Below are 14,728 nucleotides of genomic sequence, written 5' to 3'. Positions count from 1 at the left end.
ATTGTGCATTGCAATTTACAGTCTGATCCTGTTGCAATGGGTAACAAGCATGTCAGAATAATTCATACACATACATACCCTTCATCACAGCTGCATTTACAAAACAGTTATCAGTATCAAGAGGCAAGATTTATAAATACAGGTATCAAGAAAACCTGTAGTCAAAATGTTTGTCAGACGAAAATAAGACTCATGGTCTATTTTAATGATTAAAAAAGTGGTGGATCTTAATACCACCACCTTAACATCTATAACCGTTTAATTCATTGTATTTTTTATTGGATTTAGCATTGTTAATAAGAGGGGCAATAAAAGAGTATTTAGATCCGGTTTAATGGATTCCCCCTGTCTCAAGCTGTAATAACATACTCTTTAAACAATGAATCAGGTGTCATAGATTGGGACCCGACTGTTTGTATGGATAGCAGCTTCATAACACTTGAACAAGGAGTCTTAGTTTTAAGATGAGTCTTCTATTATTAAACACTAAGGGAATCGTTCCCTGTAGATATCTTCACCGGCTCACTTATTTATTTATTGCTTCTGAAAACTCGGACCAGGCTGGTAGTTTGATCCGAGATTAAACTAAGAGAAGAGAAACCACAGGCCTGGCTTCAGCGACAGCAGCTGTCAGTGTGTTTACCTAAACAATCCCGCCTTGCTGGTTTTTATGCAAGATTACATTTTATGAAAGTTTATCCCATTGAGTGCATTCAGTCTCTTTCAGAATTGTCATTAAAATGCCACCAGATTTCTCTCCCAAGATCAGCTCTCGAACGCATCAACAATTGACAATATCACTATGCTTCCCTCTCTCCCAATCCTTCAGCTCTAACCACTAGACCACAATGCTCCTTCCCCACTCCCTCAATCATAACCATTAAGCCACATTTCCTCCCTCCCAGTCACTGAGCCATAACCACTAGACCACACTGCTTCTCTCCCAATCCCACAGCTATAACCTCTCAGACAAACATCTGATATCTCAGTTGCAGGCTTTTACACACTCAGAGTGCTCCTCAGCCCTGATTTACAAAGGTAGTTTAAACATCGCATTGTTCCTCCTCATTTTGAATCCTAGTTTTGTTTGTTGACTCATCCTTTTGTTCACAGGAGTCACGGCTCAGCAGACACACAGCTTGGATATTCTAGTCTGCCTGAGCCTCAGTGTCTGAATGCTGTCTCTTCAGTTACAGATCAACAGCATTCAATCTAACAGCAGATGGGAAGGCAATCAAACCTGCTGCAGCAGAGACTATTACACTTTGTCCCGATCAAAGATTGGAAAGTTGTCAAATTGTTTATTTCAAATAAATTTTCTTCAGTTTGAAAAGCTTCTGAAGGCACACCAGAGGGCGGCCCTCTGGTTCATTATTATTATTATTTATTTCTTAGCCTACACCCTTATCGACAGGGTGAGTTACAATTGTTACAATATATCAAATTATTTTTACATACAATTACCCATTTATACAGTTGGGTTTTTACTGGAGCAATCTAGGTAAAGTAACTTGCTCAAGGGTACAGCAGCAGGGCCCCCCACCTGGGATTGAACCCACGACCCTCTGGTCAAGAGTCCAGAGCTCTAACCACTACTCCACACTGCTGCCCTCCATGTTGGTACCACAAGCTGTATTGTCAAGACCCCCTTTTCCAGTCAGATCCCCACTTAACACACATGACATTTCTTGTCGTCTTTCTGGTGAGGACCCCCTTGGAAAATTAGATGTATATCTCAAGGGTTCTATCCTGGACAAATAAATAAACTTGAATTTGATTCCCGCATTCTGATAGAAATGTAGAAGGGCATTGGAAATGGGACGTAAAGTAAATGGGCTTATATGGGATTTATTATGTAGAAGCAAGACATGTTTAAAAAATATAATAATAATAATTCTTGGCCTTGAAATGTCTAATAAATTTTAAAAAATAACCTTTACCTGACGTTTAATTTAGAAACAAATATGCAGTTGTTTATTTGCGTTCCTGTTTGTCAGAGGTTATTAAACTATGTGTGTTCTCATTATGTTCTAGAATAGATTTCAAGGATGCAATCAGCTATATTTATATCTGCTCCATGTCACTCCAGATCTTTCCATTTTTTTAAAACACAGCTCCGGTCTGGAGAAAAACTTCATACTGGATGACACTGAGCGCGAAATGATAAACATATTGATGGATAAATAAATCAGATTAAAAACCATCTCAGTCATCTTGTTAACAGATGCTCATAAGTTGCATGGCACACCATTATCCTACTGTGCTTCAGTAGGCACATTTAAATTACCATATCACCCTTGGGCTAAATGTTTCTTAATATTGAGATGACAGGATTGCAATGGTTTTTTTAAGGGCGATCGCTCAAGTTGCTAATAGTGCTCTTGAACATTATTTGCATTTTTTAGCTAAGTTCATATTAATGTTTTTTGCTGGGGAGGAATTGCACATATTTTCACTGCCTGATCAGTTGTCTCCTAGCAGTCTTCCAAATAATCACTGTGTAAGAAAGAACACAATTTCTTTCTGCAGTTCAAGGATTTCATGAATGGAAAAAAACTCTGAGACTGATAAACATTTTGTCTACATACAGTACAATGCTTTATATGTTAAGAACAATGAACACAAAGCTGGCCATGGCAGGCACAGGGGCCCAGCAGGCCATTAGTTCAATCTGGGAAGCCTCTTTGTGAAAGGGCACTGATTTTGTGATGAATACATAATCACGGCCATCCTGAAATTGCAATGCAAAGTTTGATTAAATCCTGAATTTGCATGAAAGGCCTCCGGTTGTGTTCATGAGTAGTGTAATCTCAGGAGAGGTCTGTGAGGGGCACAGAGTTAGTAATATTTATCAATTCTTTCCATGGCCATTGCTGATAGATGGTTATTAGTTTAATTTGTTGACTGATGGGCCAGCCCAGCTTCTTTACCAACATTAGCATTATGAATACACTGCATACTGCATCCTGTCACTAAACACTACAGCATATAAAGCTTGTCTATATGCACAAACAAGATGAACATTATCTGCATTATCTATAGGCCCGCAAGGCAATAACAATCGCTTTGGTTAGCTGTATGATGGTGCCGTGTTTTATAAAACTGTGGCCTACTTACTGGATACAATAATACAAATAAAAGATTCTGTATAAAGAAATGCAAATCTAACTACAGAGCGATCACGGCCCGCTGCTCCACATAGATCAGCTTGCTTTCTACACTTCCCAGCTTGTCTCCCATCAGTAAGTATAAAGTGGCATTTCTGCAGCCTGCTGTCTATCGGTGCTGACACCTACAGGGGGAGGCTGTCAGCCCAGCGTGGACACTGCCAGGTTAGGCTACACATAATAGAGTTCAGGGCAGCACTTAGGAAAATGCAGGCTGGCTGGGCTTCAGCACTAACCACCAGGAGACACTGACTCCCTCCCAGCCCTTCAACTCAAACCCCCTTGGCTACACTGCAACACAGCCAGTCAGTTTGAATCACCAGACCGCACAGACTCCCAGCCCCTCAGCACTAACACTAAGCTCTATTGCCCCCAAGCTCCTCAGCTCTAACCGCTCAACCACACTACCTTATAAAAGCAATGCTGCTGCTTAGTGAATTGGTTTTATATCACCAAATAAGCTTGTTCCGTTACAAAAGGACTAACATGAAATTGAGCATGGCTGTGATTTTATCATGAAGCAGGGATCAAAGATCCTGGGTGCCTGGCTTTCTGAGATTATCAACAACCGGGCTGTGGCGATCTGATTGTATTGTTGGGCAGGAATCAGGAAAACAAGATGGACTGACTGAGATCTTGTTAGGAACCAAGGAGTCGTTTCACAATTACTTTGAGCTCATTATCGATTAGGCCCCTGAAAAGCAAAATGCCTTTTACAATCCTGCTGTGGATTGATGTGTGGATTGATGTAGCTCACTGTTCCGAGTATTTTACACACAAAGCACAGAAAGTATCACAGTTCTGAATTTCTCAGTATTGATTTTACTTTCTCTCAGATCCTTCGGAGGGTTGTGGGTTCAATCCCAGGTGGGGGACACTGCTGCTGTACCCTTGAGCAAGGTACTTTGCCTAGAGTGCTCCAGTAAAAACCCAACTGTATAAATGGGTAATTGTATGTAAAAATAATGAGATATCTTGTAACAATTGTAAGTTGCCCTGATAAGCGCGTCTGTTAAGAAATAAATAGTAATATAAAAATCATTATAAATTGTATTACATGTTAATATCTGGGGGTAGAAGGAAAAGTATGAATGCTAGCAACTCTCAGGGTGGCAGTGTAAAGCTGGTTCATTTAACCTGTCTCAGTACAGCAGTAAACACATAACCTTGTACTGCACTAAAAAGAATGTTGTTTCTTTTTAACATAAATGAATCTACCAAATGTAATGCCACAAATCTGTTGGTATAAATCTGTATTTTGTAAATCAGAATTTGGGGTGGGAATTGGTAAAAAGCAATCGACATGGATGTGTCAGAGATTATCTGTAGTGGGGAAATTAATAACCTCCCAGGACTGCAAATTAGTAGCATATGAATTATTCAAATACACACATATCCGTAAAACAAAGCCCCCCCCCCCCCTCTCCCACACACACCTACTTCTCAGGTACATATAAAAATACCTTGTGGTTATTAGACAGAAACTCATGCATCTCTGATTCCTGTTGAATCACCTCAGATTCAGCTCCTGCAAGGAAACTTACATAACTGTGAGGCATGCATTAATTAATAAGAAGAAAGGGTTATAAAACACAGTGACATCTGCCTCCTGAGACACAGTTCTCGAGAAATGCTATATAACCCCCTGGCTCTCTGTCTGTCTCTCACCTTTGATTAAAGACCTGAACCTGAATCAACACTTCCTTGAGTGCTACAGTATCCGTGGTGGTGAGCATGCACTTCACAGTTTAGAAAAGACAATTAATTAACAACAACCATTAACCCAATTACATGTGCTCACAGTTCTGCAGTGTGATTACAGATGAAAGTAGGGCAGTTCGAGCTGCAAGCAACAAATGTATTCCTACTGTACAAGCAGAGGTAGATGGCAAGCCGAAATTCCCTCCACCCACACATTGGATTTCCAAATCCGGATAACCAATCAGAGGTTTGTGCAGCATAGCGGCGACCAATCAAAATACAATGCGTTAGACAGCAACTGCCACATGCAACTCCCTACAGCCAATTACATTAGCGCTACACAAGATATCTTCCATCAGGTCAACAGCTGTGTTGAAAGTACTGTAGCTACTTCTATTACAATGTTTGTATAGTCTTATAGATTGGTGGGTAAAGAATTCCTGGCATAACACTGAAATTTGCTGTTTAGCCCACAGGTGGGCAAAGAGGGTGCTGATCCTGTAACCGATGGCTGTCTGCAGTTCAACATTGCATTTCTTTTATAGGTATAGGTGAGAGCAATCAGTTTCCGATGGGATACCATAGTGAAAAGCCTTGAGTTTCAACACAGAAGACTATTGACCTATTTGCTCCATCTCCTATATAATGTAGACCCTAAATGGTGCAAACCCAGAAGACCTCCCTATTTCAAGACCAGATATTGCACTTTATACTTGGATATATGGCGGACTTAACAGCTGTTTCTAATACGTGTATATATATATATATATATATATATATATATATATATATATATATATATATATATATATATATAAACCCTCCCTTCTTCTCCAAGCCTCTGTTCTCCTGTCAGATCTCTGTTACTACGCTCTGTAAAGCAATACAGCAGTGCTTGCTTGCCGTTCTTGCTCCCGCAGTGCACTGGCTCTGAAATCGCTCCAATCCATTACCCTGATGGCCAGGACCTAATGAGATGCTGCAATACAGGGCAGAGAGCTCGGCAATGAGGCTAGATTTACTGTGTTAATAGAGGCAGCTGCTAGGGACACTGACTCCTTTATGAATCTGCAGGGTGAGAGAGATAAACAGCCACAGGCCGCAGTCCTCGGGGCTTGCCAAATTCCAGCACCACCCCATTTATTAGAAAACATTGAGGCTAATGCATTTAAATCACACATTTAAACAGTGTTTAGTGTTTACTGCAGGGGTAGCTGACACATGTAACAGATATGACCCCATCAGCTTGGAGTTTATTTCTAACCTCCCCCCCAACCTTAACACTAAGTCATTTTATTAATTAGAAACCACAAACCAATGGGGTCATAGTTTGGCTTGGGATCCTAACACCTACATTGAAAAAAAAAATATGTAAAAATACATAATCTCCTGTTTTGGGGTGTTTCATTTTTACATTTTTACAATAAGTTATAGTACACTTGTTAATTTATAGACCAACACTAACCTGTTACAGGTTTTCTTTAACAGTGTAGACAGCAAGCTCAGATGTGACTGACTAAACTCATTGTAAAACCTAGGAAAGGATGAAAAAGAACTGCTATGCAATGGGAGTCCAAATTCCATTACAGCTACTGTATTTATGTTAAAGGATTTAAAGTCTTAAATGAAACTGTTCACACACACAGTACTGACCATCAATTTGGGAATCTCTCAACTATGAACATAGTAAATCAAGTCGCCACACTCCACTCAGCCATTCAGCGGTACTTGACTGTGCAAAACCACTGTGAATCACGGACTTAACAGCCTTTTCTAATACATGTAGGGCTGCGTGCACTCATGGTGCAGGTGTAGTGAATGGGGTGAACACCATTGCCCTGGTGCAATACTGAGCGGTATGGGGTTATGTGCAACACTACAAGGCAAAGAGCAGGGAAGGAGGGGGCGAATTATATTCAGTTATATTACATTTCAATATAACGTAATACCGACTGAAAAACAAAGATGTTTGAATACAAAATACTTTCTGGGAATCAACCTAATGGATAAGATGCAGGTTCATTCAGGGGCATGTGGTTTGAGTTCCTCCCTTCCATTAATGGATGTGAAATACTAATTTCCTGGGGTTTGTGCAGAAAAAATACTGTGGCAATTATTCAGTGTTTCATGCAACATATGAAGAGAGTAAGGTACCATATTCATATTGATTCAACAAGCACATCGTTGCAGCTGTGTTCATTCAATCCAAATGCTTTAACACACTTCCACAGTGTTTTTACTTATTAAGGATTTTAGTGTTGGTAAAGGTTCCCTAAGTTTTACCTGATGATTTACCATTGAGTGTTAGAAGCTATGGCTTTATTAATTACACAGTTCTGAACACTGCTCTACACACTGCTCCCAGGCAGCCTCACCCATTGGGACCTGTCCATGGTGCTGAAATACCAGCACAGGTGCACACTGAGGCACGTCAACTGTGCAGCCAGGATTTTAAACCCAACTGGCTGCGAGTACTGCCTTACACACACACAAATACCACAGATTATTGTTTTTTGGGGGGGCATTTTAATGGCTACAAGCTGTATTTAAACTGCATGCATTATGTGCTTACATCATCAGCAAACCTATTCAGATTTTGTCTAAATATATTGAGTACAAAAACAAATAACCTTACATTACAAAACTGTATATAAACATTAAAGCAGGAGTCTATATTTGACATGCATATTCTTTTTAATCTTACAGTAATCTAAATTTTAAACACAATTAATCTCCCTACATAAAAATAGATTTTAAAACCATAAGTTGCTACAATTTTAACTGCATTCAAAGCAGCACTGATATAAAACTGAGAGCATGACTGGTTTTCACCAACCCTGAGAGAACAAGTTTATACATTCCTGTACCGACTGTAGAAAGTATTCCCCTACAAACCCACCACGTCACTCACGGAAAACAAGCAAAAGCAAGCTAGCAACGCTAATAGCCCTCGCTTCAAAGGGGTTCAATACAGAACCTTCAAGAACCTCCTGATGATCCACTGGTTCGATTGGAAGCATGAAATAACCTTTGGTTCAATATAGAACCTTGGAGAACACTCAAGAGCTCACTGAATAAATATAGAACGCCAGCATGTCTGTAAAGTGCTTATACCTATTTAAAAAGAAAGGTAGGCAGGAAGATCATTAAATAAACAGTTAGAAATAATGTACACTGCCCTCCTACAAGTATTGTGTAGATAGACAGATAGATAGGATTGGAATATGGAAGGATAGATAGGAATATTGAGGGACAGATAGGTGGATAGATGGATGGAAGGATAGAAGGATCATGTCATTAAAGAAGAAACCTACTTGGTTTATAAATAGTAAGAAATGCTGTACACTGCACTCCTACCTAGCTATCTATACATACAAGGAGAAGTATGTGTAGATAGATAGGTAGATGGAGGAACACAAAGACAGACAGACGGATCGATGGATAGACAGACTGATAGCAAGCAATTAATATGATCTATTACCAATGCCCCTTCCAAGTCTATCTGCAAATCCCAAGCGCCCGCAGTAAGCAGTAAATGAAATGCTGCAATCTCCAACACAATGAGTCAGACAGTCCTGGCACCCGTGCAGCGGGCATTGCATCTCAGTAGGGACTCTGATATGACAGCTTAATCAAAGTGTTTTCACAAAGGGACTGCATGTATCTGTAACTGTGTGCTTGCCCGTGTCATAACAACTGCAGTCAGGCCTGCAGAGCAGTTAGAACGCAATAAGAAGAAACATGTTTTTCTCACCTTTATCGGAGTATACCGTAGTGTATACTTAATAAGTGTTTTTTTTTCCGATCGAAGCAATATCTTTGAGGATCACAGTAGGAGACAAATCCACCTACACACTCATGCACACAAATGCTGTAACTCTATTTATATCAAAACCTGCCTTTTCCCTTCATGGTAATCCATTTATTTTAAACTGCTCAGCACTTACCTAGGGTTGCATACGTGATTCTTCCTCTCTAAGTCTTCCTTTGTGACCTGTGTATTCATACAATGCTTTGCATGTGAATCTGTGAGCCAGATGGGTAGATTGAAATATCTTAAGATAAATAAACAGCACTAGGAATGAAGTCAGCTCTGCCAGTAAACCCCCGATAAACCACGCCCCCCGGTGATGTCATCACCTTTCCAGCAAGCCGCACTTTGCAGACCCAGAACTCGATAACAGCAGAGGATCGAGTTAAAGAGAATTAAAATCCAGAGAGCCAAGAGATGACTCAGGAGATAAAACCAGAGCCTGAAGAACAGGGCCTGCCAGCTCCCCCATCCAGCCCCGTGATGTTCATACACAGAAGCACACAGACACAGACACACACTGGCTGGATCTTCAATCAAACTCTTCCCTGGGGATACCACGGTAGGTGAATTATACCCCTCCTATACGCCATCTAGTTATTACAGTAATGACTGGAGCTGGTGCCAAATGATTGCTCTGCATTTATGGTTGAAGCACCTCCTTTATTTAAGGCAACTCATAAACAGTATTCCATTTTACACTGCCTCTTGTCCATTAGACCCATGTGTAGCTGACTCCCTGGGGCTTTTAAATGGGGAACCTATACACCTGTTTGGGTAGATTTTTTATGAGTTCTGTGTTCTACATGGTGAGATAACCAGATTAATGGAGTAGAAAGCCGCCACATGGATATCTACCAGTGAACAAATGCAACTCAGGCGAGCTTCAATACCCAGGTGTGGAAATAAGGCTGATGTGCATTGTATGGGTTTGATTAAGAATTAGCCACACTTGACAGACAAGCCTGGAATTGCTCTAACAGCTATGAAAATGTAGCCTTCTTTCCATCCCTCATACTACCTACAGATACAAAGCAGGGGTTTGAGATGGAGAGTGTAGGGATGTGCTTTTGGTACATTTTGATGAACGTTTAAATGCTATGCAGGTGTCAGCATTTAAACCATATCTACAGACACACACACTCTCTCTTTATATTACATTCTGATGTATACTGACAGCCCTTTAGTACTTTCCACGCAAATAACCCCTAATTAAGCAAATAACGTTTCAATATCGCGAAGACTGAACTACAGTAAAAAAAAATAAAAAAAATAACAACAACAAAAAAACACGTACACACCAAAGTATATACTGAAATTAGTGCAGTCACTCGATTCAAATTTTGAATCAGTTAATTTATGGGCATTAATTGATTAACCTGTAGAGTAAATCGGTAGATTCATCTGTACACATTTTTAATAAGATCTTATAGCGGCTGTCCTGCATGCAATACTGAAAAATCAATAGAATCTAAAAAAGAAAACAAAATACCAATGGGAATTTGGTCTTTTTAAAAGCATTTGTTTTATTATTTGTCTTAGTAAATGTCTCTTTATATTAGTGCTGCACTATTGAGATGTACCTGTGATGGCCCTGTGGGCACAAAGTGAAGAAACTAAACTAAAACTTTTTTTTTTTACATTATATTATATTCAAAGAACAAAACAAAACCAATAAAAATAATTTTAAAAAAACAGTTTACATATGTTACTGAATCTATCAAATGCACAGATTACAATACATTGTTATATTAACTCTACTGTTCAAGGATCGGTGCCACAAGCCTTTTAAAATCGTGTTCTACATATTCACAGTCACCATATAGAGAACTCTGTTTATTATGGATGTTTGCTTTTTACTGCATTCAATAACTCCATCCACAGTAATTCTGAATGTTTTCATTTCAAATAATGAAGCATTTAACTTGTGTTTCAGTGTAAGGCAATTTTATTTGGCATACTTATTTACATACCACGCTTTTCTCATCCGGTTCCACAAAAAAATCCACATGTGACTTTGCCTCATTCCTTTTTTAAAACGCCTTTCTTACCCCGTGAGGAATGAACCATACCACGCATCACTACAGCATGAACACACTGTTGCACCAATTAGAAAAACTACCTGGAGGCAAATGCCAAACCCCTTCCTTTTTATAATATCCGCCCTTACTGTGGCATCACAGAAGTTGGAAATGCACCGGACTGCTGTATATGATGATAAACTACTAAAATTAATACATTAAAAAATATGCATTTAGTGACATTTGTCACATGACCGGTTATACCTCTAGCATATTATTCAACGTTTAACCACTTCTTTAGAGTTTATATATTTAAACGTTTCAAATTCCCATCCCTAGGAGAGAGGCAGGCTGGTGGTTGGACTGGTTCATGTTGATGGTTGGACTGGTTCATGTTGGTTATTGTAGGTAGAATGAACCCTGATAACCAGTACAATATTGAACCTTAAGCACCAAAAACATGATTTTTGCCACTGAGCTAATTGAGCTAAGTAAAGCCAGTGGGGAAGCCTTTTAAACCTTTTCCACAAACGAGGCAGAGGACTGCCTGTCCTTATTTGTACATATCTTACTGGCATGATTGCTGTAACTCAGTCTTTATAGACTGGGCTCCAATCATTCAATCAATGAATCAATTACAGCTTGTATTCTTACCCTGGAATTGATTGCCATCTGTGCAGACTCAATTGAATTGGGTGCATGCAATCTAAATACAAGCTGATCAGTTACCTGCTGTTAGGATCAACTTCACATGCAGTAAGTAACACATTACAGTGCAGTGCTATCAAAAATGACACGAAAACTCAGGGATGGCAATATGACTCCCATTGTATAGACGTTTGAGCCATTCCCAGTTTTAATGTGGATGGACAACAAAGACCATTCAAGCTCTGGCATTGTATTCAACCATACCCTATTAAAATGATGATGTAATCTCTATCCAGACACTAAGCTGCTATTTAATGATTGTACAATGGGAGTCTTATTTCCTCCCCTGCATTCATTTTCATATGATCACTGAGCAACAGGTTCTTCAATTGTCAAGTATTGACTATTGGTACTGAAATGATCCGAACCCTGTCTATTGCAATAGCTCTCCAAGGTCAGAGATCAGAGAAAGCTCACTGATTCTCACAATGCCACTGTTACACTGTGCTTATTACACCCGCACTCCACTTGGCTTAAATTTGCTAGATTGCTCTGTTTAGAAAGTTTATAAAAGCTTACCACTTTAAATGTGCACAGAAAATGTGTTTTTACTGTACTGTACTGTAAGCTTAAGGGCCACCCTACTCTGTGTAACATTGAAGACTGACATTTCCAACCTTTTAAATGAATTAAACCCAAGTGATTTGATAATTGCAACAATAATCCACTGAGGTCAACGCAAAAGGGACCTAACATTTAAGAGAGACAGCATTGCAGACTGAAGAGGAGGGCAAACAATGAGAAATATGTTTTGCACACCTAGAGATATATACAGCACACGTGGCAACTGGCCCTGGTGGTCCTATCTTTTACATATATTAATTATCTGGCAGTGGAATTAATTCCCATTCAAGTCAATACACATGACTTCTACTCATGTAGCTTAATTGTTCTGGAGATTGTGTGTAAAACTAAAGCTCCTCTAATACCTGCCAATAGCTCAGCTATTAGCAGAACACTGTCATTTCCAAAGGAAATCTCTGTGCAGTGAGATGTCCTTTTCCAGGTGGTCTTTAAAGGCTAAGAGAAGTAAGGAGTCTTCTGTTTTCATTTATAAACATTCTCCAACACATCAATGATAGATAGATAGATAGATAGATAGATAGATAGATAGATAGATAGATAGATAGATAGATAGATAGATACTGTTTTGACAGTAAGATGCTAAACAGCAGCAGGTTTTGATTGGGATGTAGATTTGATGGAAGCCCTAAAATGATTTCAGCATCCTAACATGATTTCATATACAGACAGTCCCATTGTGTCTCTGGCTGCACAGCTGCAGAAAGGTGTGCAGTGTACAAATACAATTACGCAGCACTCAATCGACTGTAAATGGCGACCTGATTCCATAACCCATACCAAGATCATGTACTATCATCAGTCACCTGTACTCAATTAAAACAACAGTTGATGTTTTCCTTTTAAAATCGGCCAAAGAAGCGTGTACGCTTGTGTGGCCCTAGTTAGAACTGGTAGAATGCACAAAAAACTACCTCGTTTGATATATGCAGTAAATGCAATTTCCAACATCCAGGTATACAGTGACAGAGAATCTACAGTACAGCAAACACAGCAACACAATTGCGGGGGTGCGCTACATCATTCAGTTAAACCAAGGGCTGCTATTAAAGAAACGGGGGAGGCTGGAGGGCGGACGTGAATCATAAATCTGAATGGAATCCAACCACACTCCTGTAACAAAACCAACCCCCTATTTACTTACCTACAGAGCCCACTCTACGCGGCTGAAGCAATGGTGCTGCGTGGGTAATAACCAACAATAATCCTCTTGTTGGGGGCTGTTCGTGGGTCTTGTCAGCACACAGTACCGAACAGAACCAACCGATTTAATGTTATTTCATGACAGTCATACTGTTTTTATGGTTGTATCAACATAACTGTGTGCAATGGGGACATACAACAACACAGAATGCAGTACTGAAAAAAAAACCTTTGTCTTATTTTCTTCATTGAAAGCTGCACAATACAATATCACAAGGGGAATGCCTTTGTATCGGCATGCGAAGTGTTAAACTGCAGTAATCAACAACAACAACAAAATGACAGGTATCCCCAAAACGTGCAAAGACGCGGCTCCGAATATACACTTAAAAATATACATAACACATCGAGCATTTAGTCAATAATATACAATAGAAAAATAGACGCACTTGAAATAATCACCATTGCAAAAAAAAAACAAAAAACAAAAAACAAAACAACAAAGTAGTTATTTGTGGTACTCACCAGGATCGAAATGCGAGCTGAATGCAAAACTGGGGTTGAAAAATGATGCAGACATGACCATTACAAGTAGCGTCGCATACATCCTCCGCTTCAAGTAGATGTTTGTTTGTGACGACAGTCTTTTTACAGAGAAATAACAATAACACGCAATTTAAATAAAATACAAATTGTTATAACAAAGGCTCTCGGACTGCGTTCCCCGAAATCATTGACGCTGTCACAAGCCATGATCCTCCACCATGATTTTCCACCAAACGAAGATGTATGTATATGTGAAGCGAGAGAGGTGGATTTTAACCATCTATAGTCTGCATTACATGAAATGTAATCTCTGCAGCTTTTAAAAAGCTGTATATCTGTTTCTGCAAGACGTCAGTGTAGGAAATCAAATTGATGCTGTTGTCTCTCCACCAAACATCTACAGGATTTGATCTGACCAATTATTTGCAAAACACTTTGAGTCAATGCATATTTTTTAAGGTATAAAAAAATCTAAATACATTTGTGCTAAACGAATTTCAATGCATGTTTTTGTTTTTTCAGAGTGAGATCGTTGTCGCAGTGTTATAATGTTGTGTAGGAAAAAGGAGCTGTTCTGGTGCTGACCCTAACAGCGCCATCTTGCTAATAATACTATGGAATCACTGACTGCTTGCAACTATGCAACTACCCCCCTGGAATCTGCAGAGCGAACAAGAGGTGGAGAGAGAGGGAGAGGCAGTGGGTGAGATTTAAAAAAGGAAGCTTGGTGACACAAACAGCACCCGTTAGACACGTGCCTTAATAGCAGTTAAGAGCACGCAACCGGTAAACCCATATTTCGATCAGGTGTGCAGAGTTCCATTACCTCTCTGTCGGGGGAATTGAATTCCACGGGTGCTTACCGAAAAATGCACCCCTGAATGTTCGTGATGGGCCACCGTGCTGTGCAAGACGAGCAAGCTTTAAGATGTCATGTTCAAAGCAAAGACTCATATATATATATATATATATATATATATATATATATATATATATATATATATATATATATATATATATATATATGTAAAACTGTATAGGACGTCTAT

General features: G+C 39.4%; 1 protein-coding gene across 3 annotated transcripts in view; it reads right to left on the bottom strand.

Moving 5' to 3' along the window:
* Positions 1-14,305, bottom strand: part of LOC117424513 (serine/threonine-protein kinase LMTK1) — a 38,850-nt gene extending 24,545 nt beyond the window's left edge. The window contains exon 1 of one of the 3 annotated variants that reach the window (XM_034040901.3): positions 13,659-14,305. In XM_034040901.3, coding sequence (XP_033896792.3) covers positions 13,659-13,740 — 82 coding nt within the window. In that variant the 5' untranslated portion in view covers positions 13,741-14,305. Of the gene's footprint in view, positions 1-8,815; positions 8,831-13,658 lie in introns of those variants that run through there. The other 2 variants (XM_034040900.3, XM_058992369.1) reach the window with 2 other exon arrangements.
* Positions 14,306-14,728: the final 423 nt, after the last annotated feature.

Source organism: Acipenser ruthenus, chromosome 19 (genome assembly GCF_902713425.1).
Source record: "Acipenser ruthenus chromosome 19, fAciRut3.2 maternal haplotype, whole genome shotgun sequence".
NCBI classification, from domain to species: Eukaryota; Metazoa; Chordata; class Actinopteri; order Acipenseriformes; family Acipenseridae; genus Acipenser; species Acipenser ruthenus.
The sequence above is the reverse complement of the archived record's forward strand: the minus strand, read 5'-3'. Positions and strand labels throughout refer to the sequence as shown.